The sequence below is a fragment of the Microtus ochrogaster genome, unplaced genomic scaffold (genome assembly GCF_000317375.1).
Source record: "Microtus ochrogaster isolate Prairie Vole_2 unplaced genomic scaffold, MicOch1.0 UNK5, whole genome shotgun sequence".
Classification (NCBI taxonomy): domain Eukaryota; kingdom Metazoa; phylum Chordata; class Mammalia; order Rodentia; family Cricetidae; genus Microtus; species Microtus ochrogaster.
In genome coordinates, this window is record NW_004949103.1 from 9,365,064 (window position 1) to 9,382,563 (window position 17,500).

Genomic DNA, 17,500 nt, shown 5'->3' on the forward strand with positions numbered 1-17,500 from the left:
TTTTTTTTTTAAACTGGCAACAGGCTGGACCACATCATAGCCAACCATAACATCCCATCCTTCTCATTTCTTCTATTATTTGAAACTTGATTGTTTGATGAGGGCCAAAGGGGGGGTTGAAACCGGATCTTTGTGGTTCCAAACTACAAACTACCTCTGTGACATTCGAAGCAAGGGTAATAGAAAGCTGGGGTGGAGAAGAGGAGAAAGAGCGTAGCCATGGAGGGCGACGGCAGAGCTAAGGGAAACAGAAGCACTTACCCTCACCTTCACGTATTTCTAAGCAGAGTTTGGAGAAAAAGAATTGGAGAATATGTCAGCATGAGCCCAGAGCACAATCACACTGCCCAGGAGGCCTACGGTATGAGCCCAAGCTACAGCGAGGCGCTACAGGCGGGGATGGGGCGCACCTCACTGCTCATGCGCTCATGGAAGGAACACGGGGAAGCACAGTGAAGAGAGGTATGAGGTAAGGTGGTGGTTTTTAAAGCCCAGCTCCACAGCCGGGGCTGAGTGGTTGGGACCTCCGTCAGACAAGTGCGTGTCTTCAGGTTATCTGCAAGGAAACTAGATAACTAGGTGCTAGATTTCACTCAGGCTGCCAGGACATGTGACAGGTTGTTGACTGTTACCAGTGATTGCTGCAGAGGACGGACTTGCTCCTGGTGAATGGTTTTAATTCTCTGCACATCTTTTTTCAAGTCCTGCTTTAGGTTTCCGTCGGGCTACAAGGAATAGAAGACATAGGATCGACATCATCCTTCTGGGCCTCAGAACAGATTCTTTAGCCATAAAGAACACCAGAAGACACCACATGACCACAGGACAATTATGAGATGGGTGGGCATCAGAGCTAGCTAGGAGACACAGCACAAACTGCCTCGAACTCCAGAGCCACGGACTCAACGCTTCACACTCAAAAGCACTCCCTAAACACAAGACACTATGGTTTCCTTTCCCCTGCCTCCAAATGATAGAGCCAGTCAATTTCCCTGTTTTACAGTTGAGGGAAATCAAGGTTCAACTGAAGATTGTTCAAGTTAATTCACACCTAAATGATGGTCAGCATCTGAACTATAGCAAACCTGGAAGGCAGTTATAATTACTCCCTCCATTTTTACAGATGGGAAACTCAGGCACTGGTGAGTGAGACACCTGGATTAGGCTCCTAGCATTGGGAAGAGACGGAGTCAGGATTTGAACTTGGGTCTTCCTTATCACCACAGTCAGCTGTTTGTTAGAGGGGACCAGTCGGGCCATGCAGAAGAGCATGGTGAGTAAGTCTATGATGGTGCCTCTGTTCAATCTTATATGCCTACTGTTGGTGATGCAAGGCACAGCTCAGTTACTACTCCTTTACACTGCAAGGAAATGTGTGTACATATGTATGTGTGCATGTCGGTGTATATGAACAAGCACATGTGTCTATATGTACATGTATGTATGTATGTCTTCATGCATGTTTGTCTGCATGCTGTGTACATATCTGTGTATAGGTATAAAACTGTGTGTCCCCATGTATGCATGTCTCTGTGTGAATCAATGTGTATATCTACCTATATATGTGTGTGTGTATGCATGCATGCATATGTGCGTGTTGTGTATATGTGCGTGCATATGTGCATGTGCATGCATGCATGTGAACAGGTATTTGAGGTAGCGGTGTTGATCTGTGAAAGCCCAAGCAGAGGTAAAGTTAGCCTTCTAAACCACATAGGGACAGTTGCCAATGGGGCCTCTAATGTGTTAGTGAGGTGCTGAGACAAAGTCAAGCCATGGTAACAGGGACCTCTTTGTAACTTCCTAAACAATGATATCAATATTTGCCTTTCTGACTATGACAGTATTCAACAAGACCATTGAACTCACCAACTTGTCTGTCTTTTCTTCCAGAGAAGAAGCAAACACCAGCAGATCTACTATGGTAGGAGATTTCTCAGCCTAACAGGGAGGAAATGAAAAAAACCAAGTTACAGTCATAGGCTTCTGAAACAAGAAGACCATCGAAAGGTAGCACGTTGAACATGGGCCACAGCCATCAGGCAACCAAAGAAGGCTAGAAACTCCTACACAGGCTAGAGCCTTTGCATCTCTATTTCTATGGATTATTTTCACTCGTCCATTAACACTATCACATTCGCAGATTTTAAAAACATGCTCAGTGGAAGAATCTAGAAATGTAAGCCACAAAGTGTATGTTGCCACACATGTGGATGATACAGAAGAGAGCGTAGATGGGTGACTGCCAGGAATGTGGGACTGGGTACCAACTGCTCTTGGGTACAGTGTTTCCTGTGGGTGATGGAAACACGCTGGGACTGGAGGTGCTAACTGTGAATATGCTAAAAGCCACTAAACCGCTGGCCTTTAAAACACTGACCTTTATGCTATGGGAATCCACTGTTGTGATAAACAACAACAACAAAAATACACATGTATGATATCCTAATTTCTCCCCAAAGACCATACACATGTGTATCTTGCTCATACCTCCTTCAAGTACAAGGGATAATCGATTTCATCTATCCCAGAAGTTACAAAGTTCTCCAGATTGTCCCTTCCTGTTTTGTTGAACAGTTCAATGTTATCAATATCCACATTCAGGTTGTCCAACTCCTTGATTATTTTTCTAGTGTTCTGTGTAAAACAAAAGAATCCTTTTATTTTCCAAGAAGGTCACACACTCGATGTCTTCAAGAGGAACGAGAATACACTGGATCGAAAGGGATGCATCTACTTTGTCTTGAATTACTTCCTCCTCAGACTCCATAAGTATTTTCTCTGGAGGTGGAATTTAAAGTGAAGTACGATTGCATCTCCCCCCTTGAAGCCCTCAGAGGGAAGAGGCTAAGTCATAAAAGAGGGATGCGTAAGCTCCATCAGAAGACCAGGCAGAGAGGACTCAGTGGAAGTGGACTGGAGAGAAGAAATGACGTCTAGTCTTGACAAAGGAGGCTGAAAGGAAAGAGAGGGAGGGGAGCACTTGGGTAGTAGGGAAGGCACGGGAGATACCTTCTGTGAGACAATGATCTTGGGAATGTGGTTGCTGAGATGGAGCTGTCCTAACAGCCAATCAGTAGCTTCCATCAGCATACAGTGCTGGCTACCACTCTCAACTGTTACTTAACATGGTGCAGGGAAAATGGCCCATAGCATGATGGGCAAAGGAGTACAGAAAAATCTCTTTAGGACTTGGTCACAAGATGAAGTTTTATTTATGGGAATATTTAAGGGAAACTCAAGGCAAACCTTTCAAACAAAAGGTCTTCACATTGGTATGCTGTAGAGTCATTGTGGTCCCCTTGGTCCCTATAATGACCTTCCATGCTGTTAAAGTGAGCAAGATGTGGGCCAGGACCTTCTCCCTTGGTCTTGCTTGAGATCTATCTACTTATTATGAAAGCTGAAAAGACCAAAAAAGGCCTCCTAGCAGGGAGATTGAGGATATCTAAGCTAACCACTCTCTAGACCTGGAGCAGAAACTATTGCTTTCTTCTGTTCAGTGTCTCTGGGATAAGACATGACAAGGGTGTGGCTGGAGCACAGCTAAGATGGTCATTCTACTCCTTTTGATTCTATCCTTTCTGCTTCTTGCCACAGGTAGGTAGTGCTCACATAATCCATTCAGTAGTCCTGGGGTGACAGTGCTTAAGTTGTTAGGAATAAGGATGGGGTGACCACACTTCTCTCTACCTGATTCCCAAGTCTGGAGCCTGGCATAATAGAGGAACTGGCCTGAAGGACAAACATGCTTGGGAAATGAGTAGGCTTGTTCTTAATGTTCACTAGATGAAGTTAGTGGTCTCTTTGATGACAACTTATGCTGGAGAGGTTGTGGGGTAAAGAGAACATTCTTGCATTGCTGGTGGGAATGCAAGCTGATACAGCCCCTTTGGATGTCAGTGTGGTGATTTCTCAGAAAATTAGGAAACAACCTTCCTCAAGACCCAGTAATACTACTTTTGGGTATATATCCAAAGGATGCTCAATCGTGCCTCAAGGACATGTGCTCAACTATGTTCATAGCAGCATTATTTGTCATAGACAGAACCTGGAAACAATCTAAATGCCCCTCGACTGAAGAATGGATAAGGAATATGTGGTACATTTACACAATGGAATACTACACAGCAGAAAAAATAACGACATTTTGAATTTTGCAGGCAAATGGATGGAGCTAGAAAACATCATTTTGGGTGAGGTAACCTAGACCCAGAAAGACAATTATCACATGTATTTACTCATAAGTGGTTTTTAAACATAAAGCAAAGAAAACCAGCCCACAAATCACAATCCCAGAGAACCTAGACAACAATGATGACCCTAAGAGAGACATACATGGATCTAATCTACATGGGAAGTAGAAAAAGACAAGATCTCCTGAGTAAATTGGGAGCATGGGGACCTTGGATGAGGAGTGAAGGGGAAGGGAGAGGCATGGAGGGGAGCAGAGAAAAATGTAGAGCTCAACAAAAATCAATAATAAATAAATAAAAGAAATTAATAGAAATGAAAAACATAGAAATCTATAAACAAACAAACAAAAGAGAAATTAACAGTTTCCCTGAGAAGTCTCTTATGGGAGATCTCTGGAAGGTCTTGCACAGTCTTTCGAAAAAACTCAATGTGTGTAAAAGAGAAAGACAACTGGTTGGGGGGTGTGGAGGTGTTCTGAGATTAATAGATAAAGGTAAGGATGGCAAATAGCTTGCAGAGAGAGAGAGAGAGAGTAGATCCTAAGCAGGACCAAGGGAGAAGGTTTTGGCCCACATATTACTCAATTGGTATCATGCAAGGTCCTTAGAGGAGCTAAGGGAGCCATGATGGCTTTACAGCTTTCCAATGTGAAGAGCTTCTATTAGACAGGTTTATACGAGCTTTGTACCCATCGTGATGTACTCAGTGTCACATTCAGATGGTGTGTTTTATCCTTTGTGGGCTTCGCATCAGCCTTAACCAAAGGGAACAAATGCACCTGGGTCTCTTAGTAAAATGCGGTCAAGTTTACGACCGGATCTAACGACTCACCTTCTCAATGTTGAAATTCTCGCTGACGTTGAAGACATGCTCAAGCTGAAAGGTAGCGTATACACCCCGACCTTTTTTGCAATCACTATGGGGAGAAACAGAGAAGAACCAGATCAACGCTAGAGATCTGACTTTCACTAAGGATGAGGAGAACATTTAGCCACCCCCCAGGCTAGTAGGACTGATTCCCTGGCTGGCAAAGGTAGACAATGGGAAGTGAGTACAGCATCACTCACCCCAGGCCTAGAGGGAAGGGAATAGCACACACTATTGAGAAACTTACTCTAAAAGCTGAACCAAAGAAAAAAATCAGTTTTTTCTTGAGTGGTATTAAACAACAATGAGTCCTCATTTCCTCAGGACTGAGGTCAGGCCCTTTCTGGTCTTGTCAGGTAACCCAGAATTTGAGGAGCTGAAGCAAGACCCCCAGAAGCCACCCAGTACTTTCATGTGTGCACTCATGTGGCTGTTGAACATCAAAAGACACTTACTGAAGAAGGTGGAAAAACCCAAAAGGGACCGTGAACGTGACCAGGTCTGCCACCTGAGAGGAACATTCTGGGGAAGAAGTGGTTTCCAGGGGCAGGATGCTGGCAGCTCAAATGCTTTCTCAGCCAGCTCACTACCTCGGAGCGGGAAAATAAAAGTAAAGTGTTTTGAAACAAGGTGTCCATTACACACGAAAGGGATCTGTCACGCTACTGTTGCGGGGCTTGAAGATTTAAGTTTAAAAAAGGGTTAGAGAAGTCCGTGTATCGTTTAGTATCGCAGGGATGTTAGCGACAGGAGTCAGGATGTTCTACCAATGTTCTTACATGTCAGGGATGGAAAATGCATGTCAATGAACAATCACCAAACACTATTTTATCATGTTCTCATAGTGTGTTGGGCACCACTCCAAACACCTGCATTTCACCTGGTTCTTAAAACCCCAAGGGGAGATTCCTACTGTTATGCAACACACTAAATGGAGAGAAATCAAATTGTTCAGGGCCACAGGAACAAGACAAGACCTCAGGTGATCTGACTGCACAATGCACAGGCTAGCCTGAAAGCTGGCTCACTGTTGGAACCTAGGTGATCTGACTGTATGCACAGGCTAGGCCTAAAGCTGGCTCACTATTGTGGTGTCTGTGATATGTGCCAGTCTCTGAGTTCTTAATGGATTTTGTTAATGACTCTTATTGTTACCTTAGGCAGGGAATCTTAGGGAATACCTAGACAGGGCTTGAGAAAATACCAAGATTAGGTCATAAAGGCTTGAAAACGTGACCTTTGGGAGAGGTGTCTTTTTCATGATATTTTGCTGAGACTAGAAAACAGTTTAGCTCTGAAATTAATTGGAACTTCTTACCTTAAAAAAATGCTGAAAGTGAAAAGCTCATTCTTAACAACAACAACAAGATTTTCAGGAGGAAAATGTCTACCGCAAGGATTAATACCTGTAAACTTGTTGAAATGTCAGGTTAATGTTTGGGTTATTGAGCATCAGGCCTGAGAGATAGAACTGCCAGTCTTTTCTTAGCATGTAGGGAGTGTCCAAAAGCTGGAACAAACACAAAAGTTGCTTTTAACGACCGTTGCACAACACTGACTCATACAATAACGATTATCCAGTTTGACATTTGACGTATTTAATGTTGTGCTATTCCTTATTCATTACAAACCCTGAATTGGAAAACAATAGCACAATTAGGATAAATGGGGTGAGCACTGAGGAACATCGATCAGAACCACTGAAACTGTGCTTTTCAAGCAACTTGAATTTATTAAACATATTAGAATAAGAAGGACAATTTGGTTTAGAAGACTATTTGGTTTAGAGGAATTAAGAGAAAGTCATAAAGCAATAGACTCAGTCTCTTAGGACAAAGTGAGTTAAAACTCATTTTCCAGTAGGGCATAATGGTGCACGCCCTTAACCCCTTATTCTGGAGGCAAATGCGGGAATATCTCTGTGAGGTTCCAAGTCAGCCAGGGCTACCTATTGAGACCCTGTTTTAAGAACAAAACAGATATACCTCACTTTCCAGCTCTACCACACGCATTTAAGAAAAGCCCACCAGTGTGTGGCTGTGCATATGCTACCCGAGCACAGGCTCAGCATTTCCCTTCTCAAATGCTCGGGGCCAAAGGTGGGGCAGATTTAGATTTTTTTTTTATTCACACACATATAAAGAGATACCTAAGGGATGGGACCCAAGACCAAACAGAGTTCACCTATGCTTAATTATTTTCTTACACACATGACTTGAAGGTAAGGCTCTACCACTGTTTTCTTAGGAAACCAAATAGAGATGACGCGATCCATGGATCTTCTCGATTTAGTAGCCCCTGATTCTAATAGCTGAAGCTAGAATTGGTCACCTGTGCAGTCATTCATTTGTTTTTATAACAGATGCCAGGTGGAAGACGTATACACAATAAAAGAAGGAAGTAGAAATACATTCCAAGTGTCAGACCCCGGGGCTGGAAAGATGGCTCTGTGGGTAACGTGTTTGCTGGGCAATCATGAAGACCTGAGGTCAGATGCTAGCACCCATGGAAAGGATGAATGTAGCTGTGTAACCCCAGGACCAGAGGGCAAAGAAGGGAGGATCCTAGAGGCTTACTGGCCAGCTGGTATAGCCAACTAATGAGCCCAGATGAGAGACCCTGTCTCAGAAAGTGGAATAGAAAAAGATATCTGACACTGACCTCTGGCCTCCATACATGTATACACAATACTACAACACACACACACACACACACACACACAAACACCACCACCACCACCACACACCCCACTAATCAAAATCTACAGAAAAATACCAGGAAGCCAACTGGCAGCCAGGCGTGTGAACCAAAGCTCTATATAAATGAAGAAAGTGAAAGTGCAGACTGAGTCCTGGAGTCTTGATGAGGTGCTCTTGGGGACAGCACACCTGAAATTCAACGCTTCACTGCACCTCCCCAGTCTCTACCGTGTATGTGTGTGAGTGTGCACTAGCTATTGCAAGCAGAATTTCAACTTGTTGAATGAGAACAAAGTTCCTATCGTTTTTCACTCGATGCAACCCACAAGCTACAGGGGACACAGTGAGACCCCAGTGTCTGCCCAAGCCTCCCTCCTAAGAAGAAACCCATATTTACCTGTAATAATTGCTTGTTAGCATAAGGTTCACAGATCAACTTTTCCACATGTGCACCAACGAAAAAAGTAAGAACCACAAGGATCATCAATATCCAGCAAAAAAGGAAGCTGAATCCAACCCCGCTGGAAAACAAACAAACAAACAACAACAACAAAAAAAAAAACGCAGAAAGCATGAGTTGCTATGTCTCACAGATTTCACATACTGGTCATACACAGTGGGCCTGCAACCTTCAGTGCTTTGTGGGTAAAAATGTATTGACCTTCCACAGTGAAGAGAGGCAGTGGTGACCACTGGAGTCTTGGCAAATGTCTACAGAACCCTGACAATGAGGTTGTTGAGTCTATCTAGAGTCCTGCATAGTCCAGAGCCTGTGCTTGGGATCAGCTGAGAATCAACTCTTCCTGCGAGGAGGGAGATGGCAGAGAAACACTAAGCAGGAGTTGTGCCTCTGGAGACCTCCCTTTGGGTGGCTTCCAGACTCTCGCACATGCTAGGCAAGGACTCACCTTTAAGCCACTTCCCCAGTCCTGGGAATAAAAGTTTTAAGTCTGTGTGTGAGAGCAAACAGACTTCTTGTGTGGAGCACTTTCTCAGATCCTGGAAGTCCCTCGGTCATTCACTTGAGGATAGTCTTAGACCTATCGATGCTAACATTAATGAAGGCATGTGATACTAGGGGCCTGTTTGGGGGGTGAGAAACACTTCGACACACAGATCACAGGAAGTCTGAGTATGTCAGGGCCTCCACATTTAAAAGGGCAGATAAACGCAGGGCAGCCGCCCTCAGTCCTCCTCCTCCTCCTGGCACATGGTTTGGTTCTCCATCTCCCAAAGGAGAAGTTTCTAGCCCTTACTCCCCCTTGAACCTGCTTATGCATCCTTACAGTATTTTCAATAAGAGACCGTGAAGGCCACCTAGTTTCCTCTGTGGCACATTCCTGACCACTGCATCTGGGTCCCAGCCTAAGGTTCTGCTGCCATCACCGTGCACTGCTCTTGCCCACTGGGCTTTTCCTCAACATCCTACAAATATGTGAACTTTTATGCGGGTGTCTTCAAAGCAGGGATCTCCGTTCCCGCCTACCACCGCGGGTTCCACACTGTCAGGGACCTAACGTCTACTCTTGTCCCTGGCTCAGGTTACTTGTCTAAACACCAAGGGTGCTGAGTTGGTAAATCTTGCTCTACATCAAGTTCCTGGAGCTTCCAGTTAGCAGTACTGCTGACAGTAGGCAATGGTGTCTCTGCTTCTCACGAGTGAGCGAATCAGTGAACGAGGGATGTTAATGCAGGAATGGGTAGCAAGCAACTTGGGGATGATTTTCACAAGAGCTGGGTTAAAAAGGAGCCCACCGTATGGAAGCAATGTGAACTTGGAGGCTCCAATGGGAACCAGAGGCCCCAGGCTCCATAATACCGCACTCAACACCGCGCTCATCCTCACTTTTCTTCCTTCGAGCGAGAGAATGAAATACTCACGCCATGAGGAAGATGCCTCCAGTGTTGGACACGCAGCCTCTTCTGGTTGGGGTGGCATGCCTGTCGTAGCCACACACACCACACAGCAAGCCCAGGAAGAAGAAGGTCACAATGAGGGTCAGCAGGAAGCAGACAATCAAGCCACCCAGCCACCTGGAGGAAAAAGGACAGTGTTATCGTACGGCTTTTGGTTGTGAGCCTAGCCTTCCGTGGCAGGGCCGCCTCTCCAGTCCTGTTGTTATACATCAAACAGGCAGTGGTTATCCCATCTGACCGTGGGCTAAGGCTGGCGTAGTCTCAGTCATCAAGCATCAGAGAACAAGACTGCATGACAAGAGCCCCCTCCACCCTCGCTCTTCCTCCTTCCTTCCTGTCTTTCACATCATGCCTTCCAATTACACCCCTCTCTCTTCCCACCCCAAAATAAAACAAAATTGAAGAAAAAAAGAGGGAAAAAAAGAAGGGAAGAAGGAAGAAGGGGGAAAGTCTTGTCATGGAAGATGCAGGGTGTCACGGCGAGTCACGCAGTAAATCCCCTTGTCCATATATTTTTACATGCAGGAGTTCATTGTAAAGCATCACTGGTCGGATTTGAGGCCGCTGGTCTCTGTGACACCATTGATGCTGGGCCCTCATGGGATGTTTCCTGATCATCCCATGGCTGCCCTGTGTCATGGAGATCCTGCAGCCTGGATCCACAGGACTCCCCCTCCCCACGGCCACCCTGTGCTCCAGCAGACCACAAATGAAGTGGCTGCTGGAGTGGGATCAACACATAACCCTGGTTCTGGGCCTGGGTACTCGCAGGATTGGTCAGTCTGCCAGGTCTCCCCTATCCTCACCACCAGGGTGAGTTCTCCAGCTTTGCCCTGGCTCGTTCACCCCTTGCAATAATGAGCAAGGGATGGCCACCCCTGCTTCTTAACCCAACAAAGCAATACATCACAGTAGAATATTATTTTCAGGTGTGTTTCATTTGTTTATGCTCCGGAACATGTGTTTAATGAGGTAAAGATGTGCTGCATTTGTCTAACTCTGCGAAGCTGTGATTCCTTGCCTGTCTACAACAGCTGATGGTCTAATAGAGAGCTGATTGGCCAATAGCAAGGCAGGAGAAAAAATAGGTGGGGCTTGTAGGCAAAGAGAATAGAAGGAGCAAGCGAGGACAAGGAGAGAAAAGAAGGGGTCACGGAGTCAGAGTGAAAGTAAGATATACAGAAGCAAGAAAAGGAAAACACTAGAAGCAACATGTAGACGTGATAATTTTAAGAAAAGCTGGCTTGAAACAAGCCAAGCTAAGGCCAGGCATTTATAAGAAATAATAAACCTCTGTGTGATTCATTTGGAGATTAGGTGGTGGGCCCCCCAAAAGAGTAAGAGCAAAGAGTAAAAATTGCCAACAACTACAATACATTTTCCTCTTGGCTTCGTAGTGCCCTTTCTCAAGGGTGATGGTGAACACCCACAGTATCACATGGGGTTCATCATAGGCCTAAGCTTCCTCAGGGGCCTGATCAAAACACACCCAAGATGTTCAAGTCCTGTCAAGTTTCCTAGAGTTGGAAGCTGTGGCTAGGATCTGGGTAGATGGCAGGGGAAAAACAGCAAACTCCTCTCCTTTCTCAAAACTCTTTTGGGGTTAAAAAATATTCTGGGGCATCATGTTCCTTACTGAACCAGAAATACTCTGTGTGGCAGATACACGAGACATTTAGAATTTTATGAGCATCCCAAATCAAATGTTACAGAATGCAGAGCTTAATTCTGTAATGGTCCTGGGAGACATTTTAGGATAATGGAGCCTCAATTACGTCTTCCTGGCATTCCCGGAATGCACACCCACATCCCTGCAGCTGAGGAGCACTCAAGGCTAAGAATGCTTCCCAACGTTGCAGACAGAAGTATCTAAAACAACAGAAGTATCTGCTCCTCTGGGGCCTCCTGACAGAAGCAGCCACTGCAGCTTCTTATTCAATTAAAAGCAATTTTTGTAATTACACTAATAGCTAACAGCAGCCATTCAGTGAGATGTTCACTCCGGATACCAATTAAATAAACCATGGAGGCCAAATTAAATAAACCTTGGAGCCTGGTTCAGAAATTTCAGAGTTAATGAATCCAATGATTAGTTGAGATTTTTTTTTTTCTTCAAAATACAAAATCTTTAAGGTCTCCAGACAGGGGTAGCAGGGGTAGAAGGAAGGAAGGAAGGAAGGAAGGAAGGAAGGAAGGAAGGAAGGAAGGAAGGAAGGAACGGACAGATAAATGGACTAGACTGTCTCAGTCTCGGGACGTTCTGTCTTATGTCTATGCCAGTGTCTGCTGGGGTGTCCATGACATGAGCCCCTGGAAGCTTATCTGTTGTACAGCCGGATGGTGTGGTCTTAAAGGAGCCATTTCCCTTTTCTGGACCCTGAAGTCCTTGTCTACAACACAATAATACACAGACATAACTCAGCAGATATCAGGAGCGAGTAGGAAGTATCGTGCCTAAAGAAAGTGCTTAGTGAGCATGCTGAACATCTCCCCGGGTCACAGCTATATCATTTGTCTCGTGCTGCTGTGCAAATAGTAATCCAGGTGAGAGAGGGCAGCTAACCTCCCCAGTGGGCAGTCCTAAGGCCATGCCCTTCAGAGATGAAAATACACCTTTCACTTCATGGATGTCTAACTCTATCCCTCTCTACGCTGTCTGAATGTCATCACCCTCCAGGGCCAAACAGCATGGCCTGCAGTATTTAAGCTCTGGGTACAGCAACTGCCTGCCAACGTACCCCTCCACACACACCCCCTAGTTCAGACACCAACCTAATGACCTCATAGCACAGCTAAAGAAAGCAAAACACCAGGTTCCTTCCGAAAATGCCAACCCCTGTGAATTTGTTTCACAAACCAATGAGAACATTTTCCAAATGCCCTTCTTGATTAGTTCTGAGCTTCCGCATCCCACACACTCTCGGGTTACTAACTACAGCAAAGATCTGAGAAACATGAACATCAAAATCCTAAACTGTTGAACATTTGACTAGAGGATTTCCAGTCCCCAGAGTTTTGCTTTTAAATAAGGGGTGTATTCTGAATATGCACGTCACCATTACTCAGAAGCCATTCTAACTATCTCTATACTGCTCCAATTTCACTCTGTGTGCTGCCTTAGTGGGCACTTAGACCAGGTGTGTGCAGATATGTGCGTTGGGGTACGTGACCCATGTATGAACATGCTTTTAGGGCAGAGGTTGATGTCAATCGTCTTTCTCAATCACTGCCCACCTTAATTTTGGGGTTAGGGTGTCTCACTGAAGCCAGAGCTCATCGATTGGCTAGGCTGGCTGGCCAGCAAGTCTAGGGCTCCACCAATGCCCTCCCCACCCCAGTACTAGGGTTGCAGATGCGCACTGCTCCTCTTGGCTGACTTTGTTTTCTTTAACATGGGTGCTGGGGATTCGAACTCAGGTCATCCCACTTGGACTGCCAGAGATTTTCCGCAATGGCCTCTCACCAAGCCCTTTGGATTTCTTCATAAATGAACGTAGCTGGGTGTTGCTCACACAGGCACAGCCTCCTTACCCTATTTTGTACTATAAGGCTATCCTGGGAATGACGTCACGTTCTCATGCCCTTACAAAGCAAGCTTCCTGTCCCTCATCCGCCAGCTCCGAAGAGTCACTCACCAGTATGAGTCATATTCTTCCAGTTTGGGCAGCTCCTGGTGGAAGTAACTGTTGCTGTCGTTAATGTAACGGGAGACCCGAGACAGCACCTCCTCAATAGGAATACTTTGGCTCACATTCTGAACGGTGGAGCTGACGGAATCCAAGGCCTTTTTGACGTCTGAAAACAAAGGGAGCAGTTACTTGCAAACATACACAGACACCTTGTCTGGGGACAAAGAAAAATCACTTAAGTTTCCCCATGTTCTGTGTAGGTTTCTAACAAGGTGAGATTCTATACCAAGCACCAATAGAGCCAAGACCACCTACAAGCAACAGCCAAACGGAGCAGTGAAGGAAAGCACAGACTTAGTGAGATGGTACTAAAGTTGTCAGGCTCCTTCCGACTAATACTTTGCAAAAAAAAAAAAAAATGTTGGGGATCAGGTGACTGATATTCAGGTGTGTCTACCATGTGCCAAGCCCTTCTGTCAATATTAATCTACTTCCTCACTCACAATATCTGCCTGAATTCCCACTTTACTGTGACCCAGTCTCATGTGAGCTAAGTTCTCTTTAGAAAGTACTGGGTTTTGTTGTTGTTTGTTTTAAGGAAGTCCTATTATTTGATTTTGGGAATAGTAGGACTAGAAACCCCACTACTTAAGAAGTGGTCTTAAGAGACAGGCGTGGCAGGGGAGTGCACACAGTGATTCCAGCATTGGGAAGGCAGAAGCCAGGAGATTGCAGTCAATTTGAGGGCAGCCTAGTCCACATATGGAGACCCTTTGTCAGAGAAATAGGGGTGTTTAGGGGGAGAGTAGGGAGACGGAAGGGGAGGAAAAAGGGGGAAAGGAAGTGGAGGGAGAAAATAGACTAAAAATAAAAAGAAATGGCATTCACGGGCATAACTTTCCTGCACTGCTTCTTGAAAAAGTGACCTCAGTTGATGTATTAATCAGTTCCTTGACTCATCCATCCCAGAAGCCAATCTGTGTTTCCTACACGCCAAGGACAGCACACCTCCCAGGGCCAACTTCCACTTAGGTCTTTAATGGCTTTCCAGACACCAGTGTTCTAGAATGCGTTACTCTGTCCCAACAGACCCTGGATCACAGCTGCCTGTTCACACAGTCACTGACCAGCATCCCACAGGTCCAGAGGTTAGGTTCTGATCCAGATGTGTTAAGAAGAAACACAACCGTTAAGTCTACTGAATCTGATGGACAGAGAGACTGTGAAGCAATGGCAAACAGGACTCTCTAAAAACGGATCTCAGGCTCCGCTGGGCTCTAGACAAAGGCAGAGGTTGGGGCTTGGTTCAAAATATGATTGTATACATATATAAAAAAAAAGGTAGGAATTTTTCCAAAGTGTTTTCCATACAGGTTTGAGATCTAGAAACAGAGAGCAGCCAAGCATGCCATGTTTGGAGAACTCTGCCTCCCCACCACCCCAAATGGCTCTTGTGTAAAACCTTCTGAACTGTGAGGTTCCATCGGCCACTTTGACGGACGTGATCCAAAGGCCCAGTCTGCTTTGAGCAGCTCCCTGAGGGCCTATCTTGCCCTTCCTCTCACATGATGAGGCACAGACACAGCCTTGTCAGCTTTGGTGACTGACAGGTGGCCGGAGCACCTTCCAATCAAATCCTTCCAATCAAAAGCTTCAGTGTGCAGGATGCCTTTTGAGGAAGGCTCCTCCTGATGCCTCCCCATGGTGGCTCCTTGCACACACTCCGTTGCCACAGTGTGACCTGTGTGTATGACTGGCCAAAGGGTAGTCAGTGGCCAGGCCTGGTGCTTCTCACATCCCCAACACTTGGAAGAGCCTGGGACACAAAATAGACACTAAAAAAAAAAAAAATTCAGACGAGGACTGGAGGCCTGAAGTGTGGGAGCTAAGGACAGAAACATAAACTAACTAACATTCAGACTGATAGACAGGCACTTGTTTGGCCCTGGGATAATACTGACTTGTGTTTAAGCAATGACACCAGAAATAGTGGGGTTTGTTCATGCATGCAGCACACTTACAACAGAGGGCAGCTCGTATGGGCAGAAGAGGTCCAGAGGGGGTGAAACAAGAAATCAAACATGGAGGTTAGTAAGCAGGAAGCTATCAACATCCGGCATGCAGTAAGTAACCTTCAGATGTTACCCAAGGAAAGCATGACCTTGCCTTTAGTATCTTCTAATAAAGTTTTATTTAGTTTCGGTGTATAGGTGTTCTGCCTGCGTCACGTCTGCACTGCACGCATGCAATGCCCAAAGAAGCCAGCAGAGAGAATCCGATGCTCTGGGATTGGAACTGTAGATGGCTGTGAGTTGCCATGTGGTTGCTGAGGACCGAATCCTGAAAGAGCAGTCGGTGCTCTTAACTACTAAGCCATCTCTCCAGCTTCTAAGATAGAATGCAGGGTTTTATTTTTGTCTGTCTAAAGGTTTATTGTTATTGTATGTACACTGGTGTCATGTATGTCTGTGTGCAGGTGTCAGATCTCCTGGAACTAGAGTTACAGACAGTTGTGAGCTGACATGTGGGTACTGGGAACTGAACCTGGGTCCTCTGGAAGAACAGCCAGTGCTTTTAACCACTGAGTCAGCTCTCCGGCTCTGTAATGCAACATTTTTAAAACCACTTGATAAAGAGGTAAAAGCAGCTCTGGGAAGAAGCTATTTTAAATTTAATTAGTTAATTTTACATCCTGACTACAGCCTCCCCTCCCTCCCCCCACTGCCCCTCCGCTCACCTACATCCACCCCATCTCCCTATTCATTCAGAAAGGGGTGGGCCTCTCCTGGGCATCAGCAAAGCATGGCACATCAAGCTGCCATAAGACCAAGCACCTCCCCCTGTATTCATGCTGGGCAAGGCAATCCAGCATGAGGAATAGGTTCCCCAGAGCCAGCCAGAGCACCAGGTCTGCAGAGCACCACAGCCCTGCTCCCATTGCCAGGAGTCCCACAAGTAGACCAAGCTAAACAACTGTCACATACATGCAGAAGGCCTAGGTCGATCCCATGCAGGCTCCCTGGTTGTTGGTTCAGACTCTGAGTTCCCAGGAGCCAGACTAGCTATTTCTGACTTCTACAATCCCTCTCTTCTCTCCTCGGCAGGATTCCCCAAGCTTGATCCAATGTTTTGCCTAGGGTTTCTGAATCTGCCTCCAGCAGTCAGTGGATGAAGGCTCTCTGATGACAACTGGGGTAGTCACCAATCTGATGGCAGGGGATGGCCAGTTCAGGTTATGCTCCCACTGCTGTCACTGGTCTTAGCTGGCGTCGTCCTCGTAGACTCACGGCAGCTTTTTTTTTTTTTTTGAAAAATAATTTAAACAAATTTTTTTAAATTTATTTTTATTTTATGCGCATTGGTGTTTCGCCATGGGTGTCCTGTCCCCTGGAACAGACAGTTGCGAGCTGCCATATGGCTGCTGGGAATTGAACCAAGGTCCTCTGGAAGAGCAGTCAGTGCTCTTAACTGCTCAGCCATCTCTCCAACCCTGAGCAGATCTTTAAAGAGAGGCTGTGTTTTTACTCAGCTTCAGGCTAATAAGCCTAAGAGCACTCTCTTCTTGGCATAGAGAACTGTTTACATTACACTGGTCTGCACCTGACTACCAAGCACCCTCACCCTAACGCAGCACAGTCATTTCAAACCTTAGGATGCCCTCAGCATAGACTGTGTCTCTAAAACTCTAAGCAGCTGTAGAGCCCAAAGGACTGTCTCCTCAGGGCCACAGACAGAAAGAAAGTACTTCCCCAAAAGATAAACTCTTCTGTAGGTAGTGTCTTCTTAAAAATAAATAAGAGTCATTTTAAATTTACTTAGGAAATATAATAATCTGGGGGTGGGGGTCTCCCTCTCCGGGAAGACAATTAGAACATGACCTTCCAAATTGCAGCTGTTGTACGGCCTAGAAGAGCACTTCTGAAGCAGGCACATGTCACCACCCGGTGACACCCTGGCCATACACCAATAAATATTAAATGCGAGGCTTGGTGATTTTCATTCTCTAGTCTACATTACCACTGACTAAAGATAACATAATCAAAACATGTGATATTCATTCCGTAGACTATTATTTTTAACCAGAAAAGAACAATAAAATCTTTTAAAAACTATTTTAACCAGAAAAGAACAATAGAATCTCTAACAAACTCCTCCTCTGTATCCACCAGACATAGTGCGGACAAGGAGAGA

At 45.4% G+C, this 17,500-nt stretch overlaps 1 protein-coding gene across 3 annotated transcripts in view; it reads right to left on the reverse strand.

The window, feature by feature from the left end:
- The window catches only part of Prom1 (prominin 1), a 101,135-nt gene that overhangs the window by 14,006 nt on the left and 69,629 nt on the right, over positions 1–17,500 (reverse strand). For all 3 annotated transcript variants that reach the window (XM_026788678.1, XM_026788679.1, XM_026788680.1), the window contains 8 exons: positions 13,316–13,475; positions 9,645–9,797; positions 8,161–8,284; positions 6,471–6,574; positions 5,029–5,113; positions 2,491–2,637; positions 1,870–1,941; positions 633–725 (listed from right to left, as the gene is read on the reverse strand). In XM_026788678.1, the coding sequence (XP_026644479.1) occupies positions 633–725; positions 1,870–1,941; positions 2,491–2,637; positions 5,029–5,113; positions 6,471–6,574; positions 8,161–8,284; positions 9,645–9,797; positions 13,316–13,475 (938 nt within the window). The remainder of the gene's footprint in view (positions 1–632; positions 726–1,869; positions 1,942–2,490; positions 2,638–5,028; positions 5,114–6,470; positions 6,575–8,160; positions 8,285–9,644; positions 9,798–13,315; positions 13,476–17,500) is intronic.